Below are 22,423 nucleotides of genomic sequence, written 5' to 3'. Positions count from 1 at the left end.
TTTTTTTAGTGAGCCACTATACCCGCCCGTTAGATACTCTGATTGGCCCTCCTCTCTCAACTTGCCAGTTTATTGGCCAGCACTGTGAGGCGACCGGGGGCGGGGGCCCGAGCGCTGTGTCAGACCGTGGAATAGCCATGGCGTCCTATTTTGATGAACACAACTGCGAACCGTTGGACCCAGAACGGGAGACGCGAACCAACATGCTGTTGGAGCTCGCAAGGTGGGTGCGCGGGGTTCGGGCGTGCGTCCGGGCAGTAGGTTTCTGGGTTGGGGCTTACTGGTTAAGGATTATCTGGGGCAGGACGGATGAATAATGTGGAATATTAGTCCGGAAGGCGAGATTGGGGGGTTTTCTGGGGGGCGGAACCGGGGCAAGGAAGTTGAGGGGAAGATTGGAACTGGAGAGTGGTGGGAGTCGGGGCGGGTGGGCAGCCAGCTCTGGGAGCCAGGGGTGAGCCACGGCGGGTTAGGTTCGGAAACCCGGAAGCCCACACAGCCAGCCCGCAATCTGGCTCCTCCAGTTCGTTCCTGCGTGGCCTGAGGAACTTATCTGAGTAACAACCTATGTGCAAAATGGGAATGATCAGTCTGCGTGCTGGGGTTATCAGACAGCAGCTGTAAACTATTTCCCATCCTGCCTTTTATCTCGTTAGCACCCTCTGAGGGTAGCTGTTACTGCTATTGGCTGGGTTGGGCATTTATCTGTTGATGCCCAGTAGATGATGGACAAACGGGAGGTCTGGTTTTCCTGGGGACCAACCTTGCACCCTCCTCCCCAGGTCACTTTTCAATCGGATGGACTTTGAAGACTTGGGGTTGGTAGTAGATTGGGATCACCACCTGCCTCCACCAGCCGCCAAGGCTGTGGTCGAGAACCTCCCCAGGACAGTCATCAGGGGCTCTCAGGCTGGTGAGGCCACTCATTCCTCTTGTTGTTGGGGGCAAAGTGACAGATGCTCCCCCTTCTTCCAGCCGGACTCGGGTCTGGCCGTCAGTGGCCAGGCCAGGGCCAGGGCCAGGGCGCCCTTCAGGAGTGGGAGCTGGGCGGGGGACCTGCGGGCAGCTCTTCTGATCAGCGCTCCCTCCTAAAGAGCTCAAGTGCCCCGTGTGCCTTCTGGAATTTGAGGAGGAAGAGACTGTCATTGAGATGCCTTGCCACCACCTCTTCCACGCCAACTGCATTCTGCCCTGGCTGAGCAAGGTACTGGTTTCCTTCTTCCAGTCCTCACCTTGCCCCTGGGCCCAGGTCTCTAACTTGGTTTACAGACTGTTGAGAGATCAGGGAAGGGTGGGAGTTGGGAGTAGGGGAGGTGATTCTAAGGGTGAAGACCTGACCCCTGTGAACACTGCCCTGTTTCTGCCAGACAAATTCCTGCCCCCTGTGCCGCCACGAGCTGCCCACTGATGACGACACTTACGAGGAGCACAGAAGAGATAAGGTAGAGGCTGGGGTGGGGGGCCAGGATGGTTTCCCTGAGCCCCTTGTTCTCACAGCTCTCCTTCCCCACTTCAGCAGGCCTGGGTAGACCTCAGAATCTCTGACTGCCTTCCCAGAGACTTTGTGGAGGGGTTTAAGACCAGGGAGAGCCAGCCCAGCCCAGCCCCTCCCCCACAGACCTTTAGGTTTGGTCCCTGCCCAGTGTGCCCTCTGTCTTCCAGGCTCGAAAGCAGCAGCAGCAGCATCGACTGGAGTACCTCCACGGAGCCATGTACACGTGAGGCGGCCGGGGCTGCGCGCTGGCTGGCAGGCCACAACAGCTTCCTCTTGCACCTTGAATCCTCATTAAAGGTTTCTTTATCTGCCTCGCCGGGGTTTCACATCCTCCACTAGGTCTCCATTGCTGTTGGTGAAGGTGGTCCTAAACCACGAAGGCAGGCGTCGGGCTCTTGTTCCCTCCCTGCTGGCCTGTCTACACTCAGGGCAGCGGAGCCCGAGTCCAGGAACCTTGACCACTGGGCCAGCCAGGGCTTGGGCCTCTGTGTTTTTATGGTTCAAAGGCACAACATAGCAGGATCTGGCCATTTAGAGCTGATAAACCAGCCTCCATCCCCGTCCCCCTGCAGTTTCTAGTTAACCTTGGAACTTTTAGTTAATGCTTAGAATCCCGCGGGTTTTCCTGCAGCTCCATTGAGAACACTGGGTGTACCATTTTTAAAGTGGCTCCCTAGAGCACCCCCCCCCCCACCGCGCGTGCCAAAGAATCAAAGCTCAAACTGGATTCCTAGTGGGGGAAAGAAGTGTGAGGTGATCAGACCAGGTCAGCTGTTTCGTCTGAGAGGCCCAGAAAGGAACGCAGGTCCCCAGGTCCTTGTGGGGCATCGCATGGCACCTGGCATCACGTGTTCCTGGCAGTCCTGCTCTTAGGACTCCAGAGCTTCCTCCCCTCCTTTGCTTAGGGAAAACCATCCTGGACCAGGCCCTCTCTGACTCTCCAGAACAGACTACAAAGATGCAAATTAGAATTCTTTTAATAGGTATATAAAAAAAAGTACTAAAATACCCCCGTGGTTCTGCTGTGTTATTTGCCCTAAAGGAAGTGAGAGGCAGAGTGAAGAATCCCAGTGCAGCTCAGTGGGCCCAGAAGTGGGCTTTCCCATAAACTAAGGCGTGCCCCCCCCCCGGCTCCTATCCCCTCTGCTGTTCCCAGCCCCCCAATTCCTGCAGCAGGAACCCCAGTGGTCTGGCTCTGGCACTGGGATAAGAAGGCACCTGAAGGGCTGGCTGGGCGAGTGAGGACAGGTGACCTTTAAACACAAAACGCCACCTCGGCGTGGGGGAACAGGTCATGCTGCTGAGGCAGGGCCTGCTCCTGTATGGCACAGGTGGACGTGGGCTGGCCACTTCTCTGCAAGCAGGGAAGCCCAGATCCCAACAGAATACTTTTCTCACACTGTTTTTGGTACAAAATAAACGCAGATATGGGGTGGGGTGCTGCGGAGGCCAGGCCAGCCACCCTCCCCAGACTTCAGATCATGGCAATGCTCTCGGGGGTGCAGTTGAGGTGGGTGGACGTGCTGCTGCTCCCAGAGGATTTGCAGGCCCGGCCAGGGGCAGGCTGCAGGGCAGCCACCAGTGTGTCTGAGGAGATTGCCCCAAACTCATAGCTGAAGGTGCCATAGAAAATAAGGATATCGATGACAAACACCCACTCGCACAGCGCCGCCCCGTGCTGCAGCTGAGAACTTTCGTGGACAAAGAAGACACCACCTGGAATGAGGCTAAGGAAATGTTCAGGAGGATGTGTGGGCGGCAGGCCACAGCGCCTCCCCCGCCATCAGCCTTCCCCCCAACTCCCCGCCGCCATCCTGGATGGGAGAAGGGCTGGGCTAGAGGATGAGTTCTTGGCTGCCCAGTCCTGGAAGGATACTGAGGACCAGGGTGACGAAGGCGATGACAGCCAGCACACTTCGCAGGTAGGCCACAGCCAGATCCAGGCGCGTGGCGGCCCCGTGGTAGGAGAGGGCGCAGTGCAGGGACACAAAGAGCAGCCCCGCGGGGAAGGCCACGCCAGCTCCCACATAGTGCAGGGACTTGGCGTGATCCACCTGGGCCCAGACAGAAGGGCTGGTCTGTGACGAGGCCCCAGCACTCCACCACCTCCTCTCTCCTTTCCCTCCCACTCTCTCCTTCCCCAGCCCCCAGCCTTGAGGTGCTGCTGCCCCTGCAGGCAGCCAGGCCCTGTACGGGAGAGCTCAAGGGGCCAGGTTGGGTGGGCAGGAGGGCACCTGAAAGTTGCCGACCACCACGAGGCCCGCGGCGTTGGTGCAGCCCGTGATGAGTGCTGTGGTGTTAACCCAGGAGTGCCGGTTCTGCTCCAGGAGCTGCCCGTAGCGCAAGAGGCAAATCAGGGCCACTGCAGGAGGAGAGCAGAGCTGGGGCTGGCTCTGAATCCTTCTCCAGCCCCGGCCCCACCCAGCGAGCCTGCCGGCTTGCCCGCAGTTCTGGTGCTCCTGCCCTGAGGGCTGGAAGGCAGTGGACAAACATGTGGTGAGCTGGGTTTCCTCAGGCCCGGACCAGCAGGGTGGACGGTGTGGGCTATGTGGGAGTTGGCCTTTGGCCTTCAAGGAATGGGAGAGACACAGGTTGCCCCGCTTGCCTTGGCCCTCCGTGGGGGAGGGCTGAGCTGGACGAGGGCTTCCTGGGCCTTTCTGGGGAGGGGGCGTGTGCAAGGTGGGGCTGCGGGGCCAACTCACCCATGAAAGCACCCATGTTGCCAATGAGGCTGAAGAGGCAGCTCTCTGGGGGGTATGTGCCGCACTTGCTGAGGGAGGGGCAAGGGCAGAGTGAGAGGGGAGTCCCAGGGGAGCCCCGTTCTGGCCCGGAGGCTCTCCCCTGCTTTATCTGTGCCCGTTCCTTTGTAGGCAAGACACTGATTTCTGTGAAAGGCCCGTGTTGCTCACGTGTGGCTGGCTCTAAGCAGAGCTCACGTGTCGGGGAGAGAAGGGAGCAGCCAGGAGTGGTCAGTAGACCTGAGACTCCTTGCCGAGGCCTGCGGCTGGTCAGGCTTTCCTTAGCCCAGAATGTGGGCTGGGCAATCAGAAGGCTTGAGCCTGGAGTCTCATGCCTCCACTCACCAGCTGTGTGGCCCGGACAAGCAACAACACTGAGTCTCGGTTTCTGAAGCAATAGATAAAATGATAGAAACAATAGCTGCCTCACCGGTGGGAGGAGGATGAGAGACTATGCATAGAGGCCCAGTGCATCGTGACTACCCCTAGGATAATGGTTATTCCTGACCCCCGAGAGCAGCCAGGGCTGTTTTGGAAGTCTGGGAGGGCTGAGGGTCTCCCTGACCTGCCCAGGTTCCAGGCCTTACCTGATGAGGGGGACATCGTCCAGGGTGCAGCAGGTCTTGGGGCCCCCTTGCTCAGCTGGGTCAGGAGAGCAGGACTCGTTGTAGGACCTGGCAGGCAGGACAGGGAGTAGACTGGGGGAGGGGGTGCCCTGGCCTCTGGCTTGTAGTCTCAAGTCTCAGAGAGGGACCTCCCCAGCAGGGGCAGGAGAGCCGTACACCAGGGCCTGCCTGCAACAAGCCGGAGGGACAAAGGGATGGTGGGAAGTGGGTGGACGGGCAGGGAGCCATGCCTGGGGGGCTCGTGACACTGGGGACACAGGGAGGCCTAGGGTCTGCATCTGGCTGGGGGACAGAGCGCAAGGGAGCTTTAGGTGAGGCTGCAGAGTGCTCCATACCAGTTCTCCACAGGACACACGTGGCGGTTCATCACGGCCATGGCGTACCTGCGGGAGCAGAACTGTCACCCCGTCCCCACCCCTCCCAGCCTGGCCACCCCCCACCAATTCCTCTCCTCCACTCTGATTTCTCCCCCCAGTCAGCCTCCTTGTCCTTGCTGGGGGCTCAAGTTGGAGTGCCCTGAGGCTTGATGTTACCACACCACACCCAAGCCTGCCGCATGGCCCTCTAGAAGTCGTCCCCTCTAGAGCTTAGAAGTCAGTCTGACAGGGAGACGCTGCTGGACAGCAGTGGTGCCAGCTTGTCCCAAGGGGCGGTGTGCCCAGGCACCAGGCCAGGCTTTGGAGACAGCCAGAGTGACCCCGGGTACCACCCTGGAGCCTGCAACGGGACAAGGGGCTTTGTGTGCCCCCCAGCTCCTGTCGCCTCCCCCTGTACTCACACAGTCCATATGCCGGTGATGGAGAAGGCTGACAGGCTGACAGGAAGGAGGATCCAGGCGGTCATGAGGGAGGGGAGCCAGGGTGGTGGTGGTGTGGGGGGAGGACAAGAGGTAGGCGGGGAGGAGGGGGCGGGCCACAACCATCAGCTGCCCTGGCCTGGTGGGGAGAGACAGATCAAAGTCCAGGGTCTGGTAAGCGGCCAGGAGAGGGGGGAAGGGGAGGGAGAGAGGTGGTCAACATCTCATCCGGAGCTGCCCTTGGGCCTAGGAGCCCATTAACTTTGGGCTGAACCCTGGCTCCTACGTGGACACCCCTGGCATCCACCGAGGGGGTATCCGCGGACCACCCAAACGCCACCGGCATGCCGCCGGCATGCCGAGAGATTCAAGCTGAGCTGTAACATCTGGAAAGCGAGTCACCCTCCTTCTCCTGAGAGACCCGGGTTGGGAGAAGGCTGGAGCTAAGACAATCGAGGGGTCCACGCCAAAGAAAGCAGGGACGGTGTGCGGGGGCCCGGTGGAAGGCGGTGAGGCGGCGGCGCGCAGGCAACCACCTGATCACGGCGCCCTGGCCAAGGGGCGGGTTCACGCGGGAAGCCCGGTCCGGCCCCCGCTCGCGTGGGCGCGGGGACCCCAGCGTGGGCAGGAGCCCGCTGCCGGCAAACCTCCCGCCCCTGGGGACCTGCGGACGGGGGCCTCCCCAAGGAATCCCTAGAGGCCCCAGGAGAGGAAGGAGCCCAGTACGCACCTCCCCGTAGCGCCCAGCCGCCGCGCCCTGCTCGGCCCCCTCGTGGTGCCGTCTCCGGCTGCGGCCCTCGGAGCAGCCCTGAAAGGTTTAAAGGGCCGAGCGGCCCCGCCCCTGGCGGCCCCAGGCCGCGCCGCGCCGCCCGCCGGGACGTGGAGTCCGCGCAGCCCCGGCCCCAGCGCCCGCGCCCTGCCGCAGACTACAACTCCCGAGCCCCCTCGGCGCGTCACGGGGGAGGCGTGGGCGGTGCCCCAGCTTGGGGGACCTGAGCGCTGAGGGCTGTGGCCCGGGGACCTCACTGACACCGAGATGCTGGCAGGACCGCTCGTTTACCTTGTTCCTGCGGCGGAAGCGCCGGGAGGCAGGGACAGCCAGCCTTTCGGCTCCACCTGTGATTGTCATCGCGCACGCGGCTGGAGGAAGCCTCCTCCCGCCCCCCTGCACAATTTGCAACCTGGACCCGGGGCAGTGAGGCTTCGGAGAAGCTCCCTCAACGTGGCACCCCTGTCCGCGGCCTGAGACGGGTGCCAGAGAAGGGAGCACAAAGCCTTGGTTGTTCCTTAGGAAACTCAGGCGCCCTGACTTTGGCCTGTGCTTCCCGCAGCTCCGCAGGTTCGGGAGGAGGGTTGCTTTCAACAGATAAACGTTGTTTTTCTTGGCGTACGAGTACACGGAGTGCTGAACAGCAGTCCGTGCCCTAGACGCGTTTCCCAACTCCTCAGTACTTGCTTGAGACGGAGACCAAAGGTTAGCCATTCTAAACAGACTCGTGTAGGTGTCAGTGTAGGGGAGGTAAGAATTAACACGGCCAGGTCTTGCCAAGCAATGAAGAGGAAGGTGAGAGGGGCGTCAGGATTTAGGAAAAGGAAACGGGATAGTGTGGCAACCATCCGCTGGCTTCACCAAACTTTGTAGGTCAAGCGTCCACTCCTGGACATTCTTTTCATGACCAAAAAGGGTGGAATACTTCCGGTCACATACATAGTGTGCCTGGCAGCCCCGTGCGTGTTGGAGCACTGGTGAGCTAACCCCGGGGCAAATCCTGATCTGAGGGTGTGCGGGCCCAGGCGGTTGCAAGCTGGGAAGTGACACTGATAAGGCAAAGGTTATGTGCACAAACAGGACCCTGTGCTGTAGAGAGATGAAGAAACCCTACAGTGGCGTGAAGGAGAGAGCGTTTCCCAGTCACATCAAGAAGCATGGCTGTGTGGAGCCAGGACTGTAATATCTGGCTAAATGGGTGAGGGAGGATAAAATCCAGCCCACCTACTTACTAGCCAGGCTCTGTGCCTGAGGACAGAGGAGGGTGTCTCTAATTCAGAGGAACCATGGTCCTGCTCAGCAGCCTTCCCACTGTTAACAGGCAGCTTCTTCTCATCTGCCCACTAGAGCTGTGATCCCGCTGGGGGCTTTGGGGTTCTCACTCAACATTCACTGTATGCTGAGCTGGGTTTGAGTGCTTTCCAATCATGGCAGGACCACCAGTGGGGTTCAAAGCTCGCTGTGCTAACATGATGGGGTAAGGCGTCAGCACCCCACAGCTGTGACATGGAGGTAGTTTTTGGCTCAATATGACAATCTAATTCCTAAAACAGAATTGCCCTAAGATAGAGCTCTCTATGAAAGGAGAGCTCCTCCTGGGTGCTTGGTAGGGAAGAGTCCTGCACCAGGAAAGCAGGACCAAATGCCATTACAAATGCCCTTCCAGCTCTAATGCTTCATGAGTTCTGGCTGGTATGTTCCAATCAGGACAGTTCTTAATTACAGGAAAAGCAAGATGAGATTCCCAGTGCTGATTCTGTGGTGCAATGACTTTACGGCCGGCATTTTATCTCCAGTCCCCCATGTACATAAGTGATTTCACAACTCTTGGCAAAAACAGTGCTGTAAAAAAAGTTTATTGTTTAAAAAAATACTGTATTTTAAAAGAACCTTTTTTCTTGGGCCAGTCACATAATTTGCACTTAATTTTATTAATCCACACAGCAGAAACACTGGAAATGAGGAAACAGAACATATGGCTTTTTATACATTTAACACAAACAGTGCAGTCTCATCTGTTGCAGGCAGTGGAGTTGTCACTCAGGTTTTCGTTTTGAGCATTGCTCCAACTCCTGGGGACGTTTGGGGTGGGTGCCTATGGCTCCTCCCAGCTGATTCCTCGACAGGGCTGGAATTCGATGAGGGGATTTAAGACGTTTCAAGTAGTTAACTGTCAACATGCCATGGCAATTCTCCCAAAAGGCAGCTCAGAGGTAGGAAAGTGATGTCCTTACTGTTCTTTCTTCTTAGAAAGGTTCCCCTAAATTTGTGAGCTGGCTGGGGATCTACCAACCATTCACTGGTCCTGCCAAATGAATGGCACTGAATGCATACTACCTCCAAACACTTCCACGTGGGCTCATCTCTAGCAGGCAGTGCCCCTCAGAGTGGACCGACCACATGAGCATACTTTCCACAGGGAGATGCGCTTGTAATTGCCTACAAGGGCCCACTGGCTGGTTGGCCTCCAGAGGCTCTCTCAATGGGTACAAGGTTTTCTAGAGAAAGGTGGTTTGGCCCAGTGGTTAGGATGCCCATGTCCCACCAGGAATACCTGGTTTCAATTCCTGGCTCCAGCTCCCTAATACAGACTCTGGAAGGCAGCGGTGATGGCTCAAGTAACTGGATTCTTACGATCCACATGGGAGACCTTGACTGAAGCTTGGCTCTGGCCTAGCCCAGCTCAGGCCATGGTCATTGTGGACATTTGGGGGGTGAACCAATGGATGGGAGCTCTTTCAAATTAAAAAACAAAACAAAAACAAACCAAAAGGTTGTATAATTCCCTTCCTTTCTTGTGTTACATTCTTTAAGCACTACCTCTGCCAACTGGCTATGATTCAAGGTTTAGTGTTTACTCTTGCACAGCCCAAAGTCCCTGCAAGCCCAGGTTCCTTGTACCTATGACATCACCTGCTGGCTCAGGAAACACAAAGCGTTAAAATCCAGGCTTACCTTCAGTTAAGAATTAATACTGCATATTGAATGCTGAGAGATATGCCTATCAGACTTTTTTTAAGACAGCCAAGAATTTATCTAATCAAACGAACACTGATTATGAAGCAGCCAGTTGGAAAGTTCTATTTAGTCCAAAAGTGTTGCCACTGTCCCACACAACACAGGGCAGTCCTGAGACATCCTGGAGTCAGTGGGAGAACACAGTCCTGGATGGCAAAGCACCAATTTTTGTAACTGGTGGAAGGTGTCTGGAGGCAGGTCCGGTGACGAGATAGTACCATTTTTGGGCTCCCAGTAGGGGGTGGCAGTCAGCGGTAAGGCTGAGGCTGTCCGTCTGCAGAGGCAGCCTTGCCTCCAAGAGCCCAGTTCTGATGGACAGGCTCTCTTCCAGGTACAAGGCTTAGTGCTTTACAGGTCATGCTACACGGATTAGAGTGCTCTGTTGGGTAGAAAATGTTTTACATACACTTGATAAGCAAAGTGCTGCAAGAAAAGCAAGTTTAGAGGCAAGGAGTTTCAATCCATCTACCTGAGGGGATCTCGGAGGATCCCATGACAAACACACGAAAGGACACGATGTGTAAACACTGACAACTTCCCTCCACACAAAACAGGAACAGAAGCTCAAATGTCAGGGGTCATGCCCCCAGACTTCAACCCTCTGGTGTTCTGAGTTCTATAAAAATAGGACACAGGTGATCCAGTTGTGAGATGAATCCAGAAAGTATTTCCTTCTAAGCCGTCATGGAATTCCAGTGAAGTCCTATGTCCCAACCATAGGATCCATTGAGGAGCTGGAGGACTAGAGTGACTGGTCTAGGCTGTGTGAAGAATGGGGGTAGGGCTCGGCACAGCCTCCATGACCCAGGCTGTGGAGGGTAGTGAACAGAAGGCACTTCTTTTAGCCAGCTGCCTAAGTAGAGGGCAAAGACTTTTCTCCTTTGAAAGTAGACCTGAGCCCAGGACTGGTAAGTTCAAGGCACTTAACCTGGTGCAGCTTTGCGGGTTTGCAGCACTCTGCTCACTGGCTTTCACAACCAGGCCCCTCGACCTTATCTGCCTCACTCACTGTCCCAGCGTTCCCTGGCGCTGCAGGCTGCAACTCAGCATTCCACGTTCTAATGGCGTAGCTGAAGGAGCCGCCTTGCCCCATTTGGAGGGAGATGATTTTCAGGAGTGCGGGGCACAGACCAACAGTTCCCTTGGGTGTCTTTTAGGAGAAGAACCTGCTCAATAGAACTGCCAGACTGATCCTGAGACCCTGATGTGGAGAAACCAGGGGGCCAGGGGGCTTTGGTTTCGGGAAGTTCCAGGGCTCACCGGCTCACTTAAGCTGTAAACTTCAAGTCACTGAGGTCACGCCGATTTGCTCGCAGATAGACGTGCCTTGGAAACTTTGGTGCACACGATGTCTTGTGGACTTCAGACCTTAGCCTAACCCTGTGGTAGAAAAAAATGTTCCCTAGGGAAGAGCAGCGCTATCCTGGGACTCTTTCAGGACCTCAGTTATACGTACACCAGAGGGCTTCAAGAAGTTCACAGACAATTCAGGCTGTCTTTCGATTCCACCTTCCATGAACTTTTTGAAGCTGCCTTATGCATATCCTTGAGATAGCGAGGGAGGAAGCATGGGACAGGACGTTGGACAGGGAGAGGGAACAGATAAGGAGAGTTGTTTAATCCCCCCCCACCTTTTTTTTGCAACTAGGGCTCCAAACAGGCAATTATTGTTAATGTTGAGTTTCCCTTTGTACTTATGGTCTAGACTTTTAAGTCACGGTTGGAGAGTTAGTTTCAAGCTTGCTTTGATAATTCTCCATTGGTTGTCCTGAGCAGAGGAGTCTATTCGCAGCTATTTGCAGCTGGAATTCTGCAGCTCCAGGCAGGTTTTGCTGCAAGAAATCCTTGCAGTTTAGCACCAGGATCTTCTTCCTAGGTCTGCTGTCTGACAGTGGTGTGGCGCATGCAAGCAGCTCACGAAAGCATGGGAGGGGAGGGAGACGTGCTTGTGAGTGGGCCTCAGAAATAAAGGTCTCCCACTTTATTCTGGCGTCAGAATTACTTGGAGAACTTGTTGGAAAGACAGAGCCTCACAGTCCCCCCCTCCAAGGTCCTGAGCAGCTGCAGGTGCACAGTCCTGTTGAGGGGGTGGGGAGAGAACTGAGAGATTCGACCTGAGGCAGAGAGATGAAGAAAAGGAAAAACAAAGAATAAAGCTAAAAAAAAAAAAAAAAAAGTCCAGGGAAACACGGGTGGAAGTGAAGTGAGCACAACACGAAGGAAAGGAACTATGACAACAGCGCTCACAGAGCTGGGTGGGACACGAAGCAGCCAGGCATGTGACCTCTGAGAATGCAGCATGATGGCGAAAGGCTTCATGGACCCTGGTTCGCCCTCAAGCCTGTGCTCCCAGAACACCAAGTCAGCCACACCGAATTCTCAGAGAATTCCAGAATATGAGGGTGGTCAACAGGCCAACCAGTAAACGGTTGTGGGGGACACGGGCCAGGTGGAGTCTTGGAATGACCCTGGGGATGCAGCAGCTCTGGCAGTGTCAAGATCAAACAGTGGTGCAGGTGCCCTCAGGCTACGGCTGAGCTCCCTGGGCAGAATTCTTCCACGGGCAGTGAATCCAGCCTGCAAAGAATGCTTTCAAGTTGGTCAGTGACGGTTCTGGCGCTTTGCAATCTCCTCTTGGATACGCAACTTGAGAGCCTCTCGCATGGGCGGATCCAGAGGCGTGTGGGCAGACACCTCCTCGCTCACCCTTCCTGGGTCATCGTCCTATGTGGAGGAAGAGTCAGGAAGCTCAGGGCCTGGATGCTTCTAGAAAGGCAACCTGCCCTATCCCTGGACAACACTTTCTTACAGAACTCTGCTTGGCTCAAGGCTTTTTGCCCATACCTGTCATTTCTCAGATATCCCCTGTAATAGTAATGACTCTCAACTGGGGGCCATGAACCCCACCCACCCACCCCATTCCCCCTTTGGGAATCACTGTGTGGCAGCCCAGGCTGCAGCTGCTGCTGCGGAGCGTACCTGATACACGATAACTGATGTGACCTCGCCACTGTCCGCCTCGTATTCTAAGCAGAAGAGCTGATGGCCAGAAGGCTCTAGTTCAGAGCCACCACTACTGCTGCTTTCACTGGACTCCTCCAAGTCTGGGTTGCCTGGGCGGGTAGAGCCATCTGGAAGGAGGAATCAGAGTGAGGGAAGAGGGAGACGCCGCGGAAGCCCCTGCCCACAGAGAAGATGCAGGGAAACGTACTATGAAGAAAGCACCAGTCTGCCTGGGGACACTGTGTGTGTGTGCCACCTGTCACTTTGATTTACCTCTGTGTCCCTGCTTGGAGGCCAGCACACTCCTGTCACTGAGGAGGTACACAGTGTCAAGTATCTGGCAAAGAGGACTGGAACGTAGTGTAAGGGTAGAGAGAGCTCTACCTGGGTTCAATTCAAGGTTCTGCCATTGACTGAGCTCTTGACCACACCATTTGCACCCTCCTTGAAGGTTCGCTGTGACATAGAAATGATAATCCTTATCTTCAGACTCAGTATAGAGATCTAAAAGCCCTTGAATGCTGAGCAGTTTCAGTGCCCTATGTGGTCTCTCTAGGTCGCAGGGAAGTTGGGGAAAAGGCCAACTGCTGGGTTGATCCTACACTTCCTTCCTGGTCGCTCATAGTTGCGTCAGGTTTCCTCCCTGGCAGGTGGTGGGAATGCTACGTACAGCACGGTACGATGGGGCAAGCCAGCAGACAGACAACGGCCTCCAGGTACCCAGCGATGCTTAACTGGGGGCCATGAGCCTTCCCAGTTCCCTGGGAAGAATCACTGAGTGGAGATCTGGGAGCCCCGGGGAGGAAGGGATGAGGTCAACCGAGCCCCCTACGTGGAAGGGAAGAGCGCGTAGGCTGGAGGAGACGGCGGGGCGGGTGGCCTCACCTCGATGTCGCGGCAGGTACACCTGCAGGTCGGGCTTGCGGGGCCGCGTCGGCGCAGGCGTGTGCCGCCTCCTCACCTTCTCCTTGGCCGCCTGCTTCACCTTCTTGTCGTAGTCGTCCCTGCGGGGAGCCGAGCGGGAGTCAGGGACAGCCGGCCGGGCCAGGCCAAGGGTGGCGGTGGCGCGGGGCGGGGAGGTACCGGGCGATCTGGTTCCGTCGGATGTGGTGCACGAAGCCGTGGCTCATGTCCAGCCGCCCGCCAGGCTTGCAGCAGAGCCTGGGCCCGGGATCCCGGGCCGCCTCCATCTGGAGCCCTGGGCGCAGAGTCGCCGCCACCTCAACGGCCCCAACGGCCGCCCTCCCGCCGGTGGAGGCCCGAGCCAGCCCGCGCTCAGCTTCCGGCCGGGAGTCCCGACTTCCGGCCGCGGGAGGGCTGGCGGGACCGAGCGCCGCGGCGCGCGGAGTTCGCGGCGCCGACAGGGTGGAGGCGGGGCTGTTTTGTGTCATCAAAAGGAAACAAGGACTTCGGCTTACAGTTGGTACATCAAAAAATTTCAGAAAAAAAGGCACATCTACTAACGCCTGTGAACACTACTCGCACCAGCTGCGTGAACTGAGCTGACCCCGCCGTGCCTCAGTTTCCTCACCTGTAAATGGGAACACGGAGAGCACCTTTCTCAAATAAGCTGTGTAGGCGACCAGGTGCTGGGGCAGGCTACGGCTCCGCGAAGACTCGCCCGGCCCTCCCCTGCCCTGCTCTAGTCGCTCAGTACCAGCCCCAGGGTTTTTGAGCTCCGGACCGCCCAGGACAGGCTCACTCGGGTTGAGGCCGGACAGGACCCCTAGATCGTGGCGATGTCACGGTGCATCCACGTGGGAACGGAGCGAACCGAGCGCGTTAAACGTGCAGGTCCTTGTGGGTCAGCTATACCCCCAATGTAAACAAACCAACAAGCAAACAAGGTAATAGCAGGCTCCTAGGTTAGAGCTTTATTGGCCTTAGCATTTTGCTGACAGCTAGAACCCTCTAGTTGTGGAATCAGGGTTGCCACGTTGCCGCACGGGCTTTATCGCCTTGTTTTCCCGTGCAGGGCCGTCAGTCTCAGAGGAGCCAGGACTGGGGGAGACGACATCCCGAGGCGCTAAGTATCTCGTGCGAGTTATAAAACCGTATAGGCAGGAAAAAGTTCAGGTTATTTTAGGCTGAAAATGATAGGTAAAGAGGAAATTAGCCCACAAAACGTTCCCAGAAGCGCACGGAGCCTAAGGATGCCAGGAATGAAGCGACTCCGCCCACAATTTTCTGTAGCGCCATAGATTTGTCCCCGTTGGCGACCCGTAGGGAGCTTTGCGGGCTCCACCGGCCCCGCCCCTGATTGGCTGCGCGTCGCGCATTTGCGCGTGCCTGGCGCCTGCGCTGGACGATCTCTCCGGTAGTGGAGATGTCTGCCCGGTCCAAGCGGGAGTCCCGTGGTTCCACCCGCGGGAAGCGCGAGTCCGAGTCCCGAAGCAGCTCGGGTCGTGTCAAGCGAGAGCGAGATCGGGAGCGGGAGCCGGAGGCGGCGAGCTCCCGCGGCAGCCCGGTTCGCGTGAAGCGGGAGGTCGAGCCGGCGAGCGCGCGCGAGGCCTCGGCGGCCGCCGTCCCGGTGGTGCGGATTAAACGGGAGCGCGATGCGGACGAGGACTCGGAGCCCGAGCGGGAGGTGCGAGGTGCGCGAGGCCGGGCTGGGCAGGGCGCGAGCCCCACCTTCGCCATCTCCGTTTTGTCTTTGACTTTCTGCTACTTCCCCGCCTGGATGGGGGAGGGGGATACAGATGTTCCGATGAAGGCAGTGTTAGTAACCGTAGTTATTTGAGTATTTCTGATAGCAGCAGCAGCAACACTTTTCCCATAAGCCCTCAGCTGTAGGATCCTGCTGTAATTTGCAGTCTGGTGTTGGGAGACTTCTCCATCGGCTTCCCGCGTCTCTGCGCACACAGCGACCAGAGGCTGGCTCGTCAAAGGTGTTCCTATAGTGAACAGTCTGGGAGGGCAGAGGTGCCGTTTCCCAGTAGAGCGAAGGAGGTGGCCAGCACACAGCCCCGTTTAAAAAAGGAGTTAGGATCTCCAGCCTCAGGATTCTGCCCCTCTCGGGCAGCGCACTGTGCGTGGGTTCTTAATGTTGCCTTGTGAGAGCTGACGAAGGGAATGGATAGCAAGGCTGTCTTTTGGCTGCTGCTATTACTGCTGTAACAGACTCCTTTGTTTCAGACCCAATAGTTGGGGGTCTTCCATTAGCATCCACGAAACTGCCAGACTAACTCCCTAGCCTGCAAATAGAGTAAAACCTTATAGTTCTTGGCAAGTGTTAGATTGAAGGGCATTCATTTATGCTATTTAAATTGTTCGTGGATGTTACATTCAGTTTATCTTGTAACCTGTGATATGTTTCATATCTCTCATGCTTCATGGAATTCTTTATGTAATAGATTAGTGGATTTTTGTTTATACGTGTACCAAATATATTCTCCTAGTTTGAGGCTTATTCCACTAGCAGACATTTTTTTGGTTGCTGTTGCTCTCTGAAAGGAGTTTATGTTAATGGGGAGCTCATCTTGATGGATTGCGTGCTAGTGTGTCTTCAGTTGTGTCTTCCTTCTGTGTTTGGCCTTGAGTACTGGTTTCTCATTTTCAAAGCCTGTGGTGATTTTCCTTTTAGCGAAGAATGGCCGCGTGGATTCTGAGGACCGGAGGAGCCGCCACTGCCCGTACCTGGATACCATTAACAGGTCAGTAGGGTAAAGACACCAGAGGTAGCAGAACAGTGGAGGAGCCAGTCTTTTAGCTTAGTGGTTAAGACACAGGTTAAGGGGCTGGTGTTGTGGTGTGGCAGATAAAGCCCTGATTTCATGCTGGGATCCTAAATGGGCAGCTCAACTTCTGATCCAGCTCCCATATGGGATGCCGGTACTGCAGGCAGCGGGTCTACCGCTGCATCACAGCGCCGGCCCCTTCAATTAATTTTTTTAAGGGGCCGGCGCTGTGGCTAAGCAGCTTAACATCCTGGCCTGGAGTGCCGGCATCCCATATGGACACCGGTTTGAGACCCTACTGCTCCACTTCCAGTCCAGCTCTCTGCCATGGCCTGGGAAAGCAGTAGAAAATGGCCCAAGTGCTTGGGCCCCTGCACCCATGTGGGAGATCCGGAGGAAGCTCCTGGCTCCTGGCTTCTGATCAACGCAGCTCTGGCTGTTGCGGCCAATTGGGGAGTGAACCACTGGATGGAGGACCTCTCTTTCTCTGCCTCTCCTCTCTCTGTGTAACTGACTTTCAAATAAATAAAAAATAAATAAATAAAATTTTTAAACATTTTTTTGGCCTAATCTTTGTTTGAAAGGCAAAGAAAGGGAGACAGAGAGAGAGAGAGAGAGAGAGTGAGAGAGTGAGAGAGAGGTATTTTCTACCTGTTGATTCATTCCTTAAATGCCCACAACTAGGGCTGGCCGGGCCAAAGTCAGGAGCTCAGTTGGTGTCTCCCGCATGGGTGTACTTGAGCTGTTTGTCATGTGTTGCTTCCCAGGGTTTGAATTAGCAGGAAGCTGGAATTGGAAGTAGAGCCGGGACTCAAACTCAGTGTTCTGATATGGCTGTGAGCGACCCACGTGATGTCTTAACTGCTGTACCAAGTATCTGCTCCAATGTTCATAAACAATTTCTGTTTGTTTATTTGAGAGGCAGAGAGTGCCCGTGTGTAGGTTAACTCCTTAAATGCCTGGCTGGGAGCCAGGGACTCAGTCCAGGTCACCCACATGGGTGGTAGGGACCTAGCTACTTGAGCCTTTAGTAGTAAAGGCTGCCTCCCAGGATGTACATTAACAGGAAGCTAGGATCCAGAGTGGAGCCAGGACTTGAACTTGTTCTTCATTTAAACTGGTAGAATACGTGTTGTAGAAACGTCAGAGAGCATGTTGTTTAAGGGTGGGCATATGCATGAAGAGCTCTTAGCTCATGTTGAGTTTGTGTGTTGTAATAATTTGTAGTAGCAAATTTAAGTATTTATTGAGTACCGATTACATACGCGGTACTTTTCTGGGTGCCTAGGACTCAGTAGGAAGATAACAAAAATTTTCTTGAAAGCAGAAATAGTCACCTCGTTATGCTATTTTTTTCACTGAGTCGGAGGTGGCATGTTGGATACCTTCCAGCCTGTGTCCCAGGGTAGCACTGCCTACAGAGCTTTGAGCAGTAATGGAATTGCCCTTGGGAAGGACTGTCCAGCAAGGAAAGCTTGAGCAACATACGCCTATTGGGTACTTGAAATGTGGCTTCTATACCATACAACTGAAGAATTGAATTTCAGATTTCATTTAATTTTAGTTACCTAAAGTTTAATTATCCATAGCCACGTGTTGCTAGTGACCCCTGTATTAGGTAGTGCAGTTCTGTGGGATCATAGTCGGTAAGAGTTAATACGTCAGCAGTGCTCCTTTTGCTATCCATGGATTCCGTGGAGGTAGTTTTTTATTCTTCATTACCCAGTACTCACATACTATTACCTTGCACTTGAATAAATGGACCTGTTTGTAGTTGTTCTCCTAAAAGTCTTTAGACTTGCCATTTATTTTTATGGGCAAAATTCCATTTTTCTCTTATAAAAGGGTTTATTCACTCTGTTCATGTCCTCTCATCCACAGAATACTCTTGGGCCCTGCTACTTTAGTTTTAGTTCTGCTGTAGCTTTCCCTCCAGAGAAAGTGGCTGGTTACAAATACTAGTAAGAAAGAAGGTCATGGGCATTGTGTGTTGTGGAGACCCCTGATGCTGCTCGGGGCACTGTGGTGGAGGTGGGGAACACTAGTGTTCATGGCCGCCAAGCCGTTCTCCGAATGATGCTGTGTAACACTGTGGGATGTAGAGGCAAGGCTGGGTCATTTGGATGCTCTCCCAGGTGTCCAGTCCTAATCATTTTTATTTTTTCTATTCTGTTTTGGTTTTTATAGGAGTGTGCTAGACTTTGACTTTGAGAAACTGTGTTCCATCTCCCTGTCGCATATCAACGCGTATGCCTGTTTGGTGTGTGGCAAGTACTTTCAGGGTAAATAAACGTTATAAATTATAAAATTGTTAAGTTTTCAGAGCCAATTGCAGGTGTATTCCAGTGAGCTTTGTTGTTGCTTTGAAATAAAGTAAACTACTTTCAGGAGTCCTGTGTAAGATTTCCTATCTTTATTCCTAGGAAGTTGGAGTACTTTTAGAATACCAGTAGGAAGTTTTGCAGTCAAAATCTGAATATATGTGAAAGGAAGAAAGAATGAGTTGTATGAAAGATTATGATCTCAAAGACTCTGGGTTTCTGAATCTCTACTGTTTTCTACACGTGTATCTTTTTGGAGAAGGCTTTTGTTCTAAGGACTTTTTTTTTATTTTTTTATTTCCACTCATTCATACCAGTGCTGTATACATGGTATTGGGAAGAATTCAAAAGAGATACAAACTACATTCTTTACTTTAGAGATACAAACTACATTTTTTGCTTTTATAAAGAGTCAAAGTTGACTCATGAAACAATCATTGAGTGCTACAAGACAATAAAGATTACTGTTAGACTGTGTCACAGTAAAAATAAGGACAGTAGGAACTATGCAAAAATCAGTGTTAGCTGGAAGGTTATCTTGAGTTCATGGAGGAGGTAAGGTGGGACTTGAACTAGCAAGACATGGAGGATTTGAATGGGTGGAGAGGGGGAGAGTCCAGGAGTTCCAGACTGAGTGAGGGTACATGGGTGCAGGATTGGCCTGACACAGACAGTAGGAGACTCAGGACTCAGTAATGTTGGACTGTCACAGGATACGTCCGTGTGCCCGTGTGTATGTGCATGTACACATGAGCTATTCCTGACTTGTGGCCTGTATGAAACTAACTCATATATCACATGCATTTTCATTTTGAAATGGGTTTCCTTAGCTAATGTCTTACGCTGTGTAGGGAATGAAGTGAACTACTGTGCTATTCTTTCTTGCTAATTTTTGTGATGAGAGACGTTCATGTGGGAGAGTCATTTCATGAATGGCAGAGTGCTTTGTTTTTGCTGACTGTAACGTGTTCTAGTGCAAGGTGACGAAAGGGAAAGCAAACCTGATCTGTGCCCCTCCAGGACGTGCCCTTGTCTCACAGCCTTTTACCCTTCCCTACAGGCCGGGGTTTGAAGTCTCATGCTTACATTCACAGCGTCCAGTTCAGCCATCATGTCTTCCTCAACCTCCACACCCTCAAGTTTTACTGCCTCCCAGACAACTACGAGATCATTGACTCCTCGCTGGAGGACATCACGGTGTGTCCAAGAGGGCTGGTTTGGTGCTGATTGATGGGGGAGCTTTCACAGGGCTCTCTGGGAACTATGTCACCCATGGTGAGGGGAAGAACCCTCAGTCTCTTGGCCTTAATAGGCTTCTTTTTGGGAAGAACCAAGGAAAGCGAGTAACATCAGAATTCATAATTGTGGTCTGTGGTTTGTGACCTGAATGTCATTTTCTGTCTTAACGGTGAGGGCCAGGACTGAAGAAATATGGTTCCATTTTTTTTTTTTTACAGATTTGTTTTACATTAAACATTTTTTTATTTTACTTTTTCGAAAGGCAGAGTTAGAGACAGAGAGATCTTCCATCTGCTGGTTCACTCCCAAAATGGCTGCAACAGCCAGATCTGGGCCAGAACAAAGCCAGGAGCCAAAAGCTTCTTCCGGATCTCCCACATGGATACAAGGGCCCAAGCACTTGGGCCATCTTCTGCTTTCCCAGGAACATTAGCAGGGAGCTGGATCAGATGTGAGCAGCCATACGGGATGCCAGTGTCACAGGTGGAAGCTTTATCCATTGTGCCACAATGCTGGGCCTGTGGCTACTTTGTAATAGGAGTTAGTACTTTTGTTGTTTGGAGGATTTTAAAAATTTTGTCATTTTAATTTTGTTTGAAAGAGAGATGCACAGAGTCAGAGTTTTTCCATCCACTGGTTCATCCTTCAAATGCTACAACAGCTGGGTCTGGGCCATTTTGAAGTCAGGAGCCTGGAACTCAATCCAGGTCTCCCATATGAGTGGCAGGGGCCCAAGTGCTGCCTCTTGGTGTGCATTAGCAGGAAGCTAGATTGAAGTGAAGGAACTTGGAATTGAGCCAGGCTCTCCACTATGGGTGTAGGCATCCCAGATGGCAACTTAACCACTGTGCCAAACATCTGCCCCATAAAGTGCTTTTGTGAAATAAATTATCCTTCCATATTTTAGAGTGGAGATATGAATTGAGCCTGGCATAGACAGTGGATATCAAGCTGCATAACAATTTCTGGCTCCTTTTCATCCATGATGTGGCGTGTCCCATCTGGGAGCTCCAATTTGAGACCTGTGCCAAGGGATCTTGTTCTTTTTTTCTTTTCTTTTCTTTTTTTTTTTTTTTAGGTTTTTCTTTTTCTTTTTTATTTATTTGAGAGGTAGAGTTACAGACAGTGAGAAGGAGAGACAGAAAGGTCTTCCTTCCGTTGGTTCACTCCCCAAATGGCTACAACACCCAGAGCTGCGCTGATCCGAAGCCAGGAGCCTGGTGCTTCTTCCCAGTCTCCCATGCGGGTGCAGGGGCCCAAGGACTTGGGCCATCTTCTACTGCCTTCCCAGGCCACAACAGAGAGCTGGATTGGAAGAGGAGCAGCTGGGACTAGAACCAGCACCCATATGGGATGCCGGTGCCACAGGCGGAGGATTAACCTGTGCCACAGAGCTGGCTCTGGGATCTTGTTCTTAAGTGGAGAGAGTGAAAAGTCTTTGTTGTAGGCCTCAGTTAGTTTTGGACTGTTGATTATTTTCCTTCTTAGCAAGTGGTACATATTTTTAATTTTTTTGGGAAGATTTATTTATTTGAAAAGCAGAGTTACAGAAAGAGGGAGAGATAGATCTTCCATACACTGGTTCACTCTGCAAATGGCCACAGTGGCCTGAGCTGGGCCAATCTGAAGCCAGGAACTGGGAGCTTCTTGTGGTTCTCCTATGTGGGTGCAGGGGCCCAAGCACTTGGGCCATCTTCTACTGCTTTCCCAGGTGCATTAGCAGGGAGCTGGATTGGAAGGGGAGTGGCTGAGACTCAAACCAACACCCATATGGGATGCCAGCACTGCAGGCGGTGGCTGTACCCACTGCACCCTGTACTGGCACCAGTGTTTGTTTATTTCATCTACTTGAAAGGCAGAGAGATCTTCCATCTACACTGGTTCACTCTCCAAATGCCCACAACAGCCACAGGTGGGCCAGGCCAAAGCCAGGAGCCTGGAACTCTATTCAGGTCTCCTTTGTGGGTGCCTGGGCCCCAAGCACTTCAGCCATAATCCACTGCCTCACGGGATTTATTAACCGGAAGCTGAATCAGAAGTGGAGCAGTCAGACCCTTACTGGCACTCACATATGGGATATGGGTGTCTCAGGCAATGGACTAACCTGGTGCACCACAGTGCCTCTATTGACCAGGCAAGGGGTGTGTATTTCTGCTGCTGAGTTTTATGAGTTTATGGTGCTGTTTATTTTTAATGTTTATTTTTAGTGTTCAGAGTTTTTGAAATACTCTGTTTATTGCTTTTGAAGTTTTATAGGCCTGGTAATAACTGTGGTTAAGAGAGTTAGGGACAATATTTACAGAGGGAGAAACTGGAATAAAGGCAAAGATTCACACTGAGTTCATGATGACCTCTGTCTAGTGCATGCCACAGAGTCTCTCTGGTAACTGTGACTGGGAAGATTCTGATCCTGTCCCTGTAGTCCCAGGAAGTCCTGGAGATCCATAGTCCTATCCAGAGGGGAGGAGGTTCACCTGCCCGTGAGCTAGGTACATGTGCTGGTCTGCGTGAGGTTCACCTGAAACCTGCTATCCTGAGACCTGAGTCTCTACAGTTTCTGGTAGTTTACTTTCATGAGTAGACCAGATGTGAGGTCTGAAGAGGGACTCAGTGATTTGAGGTTAAACATAGAGATCCTAGGCCTGGTCTAGGATTAAACCACCTTCTGCAACACTGGGACTCCATATGGGTGCCTGTTCAAGTCCAGACTGCTCCACGTCTCATCCAGCTCCCTGCTAATA

The 22,423-nt window shown here is 53.3% G+C and overlaps 4 protein-coding genes across 6 annotated transcripts in view; 2 read left to right on the top strand and 2 right to left on the bottom strand.

The window, feature by feature from the left end:
* The first annotated feature begins 1 nt into the window (after position 1).
* RNF181 (ring finger protein 181) lies at positions 2-1,806 on the top strand. Its single transcript, XM_017340388.3, has 5 exons — positions 2-223; positions 783-913; positions 1,095-1,204; positions 1,368-1,442; positions 1,663-1,806. Exons 1-5 carry the CDS (start codon positions 138-140, stop codon positions 1,720-1,722), a joined length of 462 nt encoding a protein of 153 aa, XP_017195877.1. The 5' UTR covers positions 2-137; the 3' UTR covers positions 1,723-1,806.
* A 648-nt stretch (positions 1,807-2,454) lies between these two features.
* Positions 2,455-6,542, bottom strand: TMEM150A (transmembrane protein 150A). Of its 3 annotated transcripts, none has more exons than XM_002709672.5 (8): positions 6,386-6,542; positions 5,638-5,794; positions 5,195-5,242; positions 4,821-4,907; positions 4,198-4,265; positions 3,730-3,857; positions 3,372-3,549; positions 2,455-3,211 (listed from the first exon to the last, which is right to left on the bottom strand). In XM_002709672.5, exons 2-8 carry the CDS (start codon positions 5,700-5,702, stop codon positions 2,970-2,972), a joined length of 816 nt encoding a protein of 271 aa, XP_002709718.1. In that variant the 5' UTR covers positions 5,703-5,794; positions 6,386-6,542; the 3' UTR covers positions 2,455-2,969. The 3 variants fall into 3 exon arrangements, with proteins under 3 accessions (XP_002709718.1, XP_069924943.1, XP_069924942.1); XM_070068842.1 differs by having other exon boundaries at positions 5,638-5,826; positions 6,386-6,436; XM_070068841.1 differs by lacking the exon at positions 6,386-6,542 and having other exon boundaries at positions 5,638-6,197.
* Positions 6,543-8,264: 1,722 nt separating this feature from the next.
* Positions 8,265-13,738, bottom strand: C2H2orf68 (chromosome 2 C2orf68 homolog). Its single transcript, XM_002709670.5, has 4 exons — positions 13,529-13,738; positions 13,331-13,449; positions 12,422-12,573; positions 8,265-12,166 (listed from the first exon to the last, which is right to left on the bottom strand). Exons 1-4 carry the CDS (start codon positions 13,633-13,635, stop codon positions 12,044-12,046), a joined length of 501 nt encoding a protein of 166 aa, XP_002709716.1. The 5' UTR covers positions 13,636-13,738; the 3' UTR covers positions 8,265-12,043.
* A 974-nt stretch (positions 13,739-14,712) lies between these two features.
* USP39 (ubiquitin specific peptidase 39) overlaps positions 14,713-22,423 on the top strand; it is a 36,522-nt gene continuing 28,811 nt past the window's right edge. The window contains exons 1-4 of the mRNA XM_002709668.5: positions 14,713-15,039; positions 16,029-16,098; positions 18,310-18,404; positions 19,504-19,640. Coding sequence (XP_002709714.1) covers positions 14,772-15,039; positions 16,029-16,098; positions 18,310-18,404; positions 19,504-19,640 — 570 coding nt within the window. The 5' untranslated portion in view covers positions 14,713-14,771. The remainder of the gene's footprint in view (positions 15,040-16,028; positions 16,099-18,309; positions 18,405-19,503; positions 19,641-22,423) is intronic.

This window comes from Oryctolagus cuniculus, chromosome 2, assembly GCF_964237555.1.
Source record: "Oryctolagus cuniculus chromosome 2, mOryCun1.1, whole genome shotgun sequence".
NCBI lineage: Eukaryota > Metazoa > Chordata > Mammalia > Lagomorpha > Leporidae > Oryctolagus > Oryctolagus cuniculus.
Note: the sequence above shows the minus strand (reverse complement) of the source record. Positions and strands in the feature narration are given on the sequence as shown.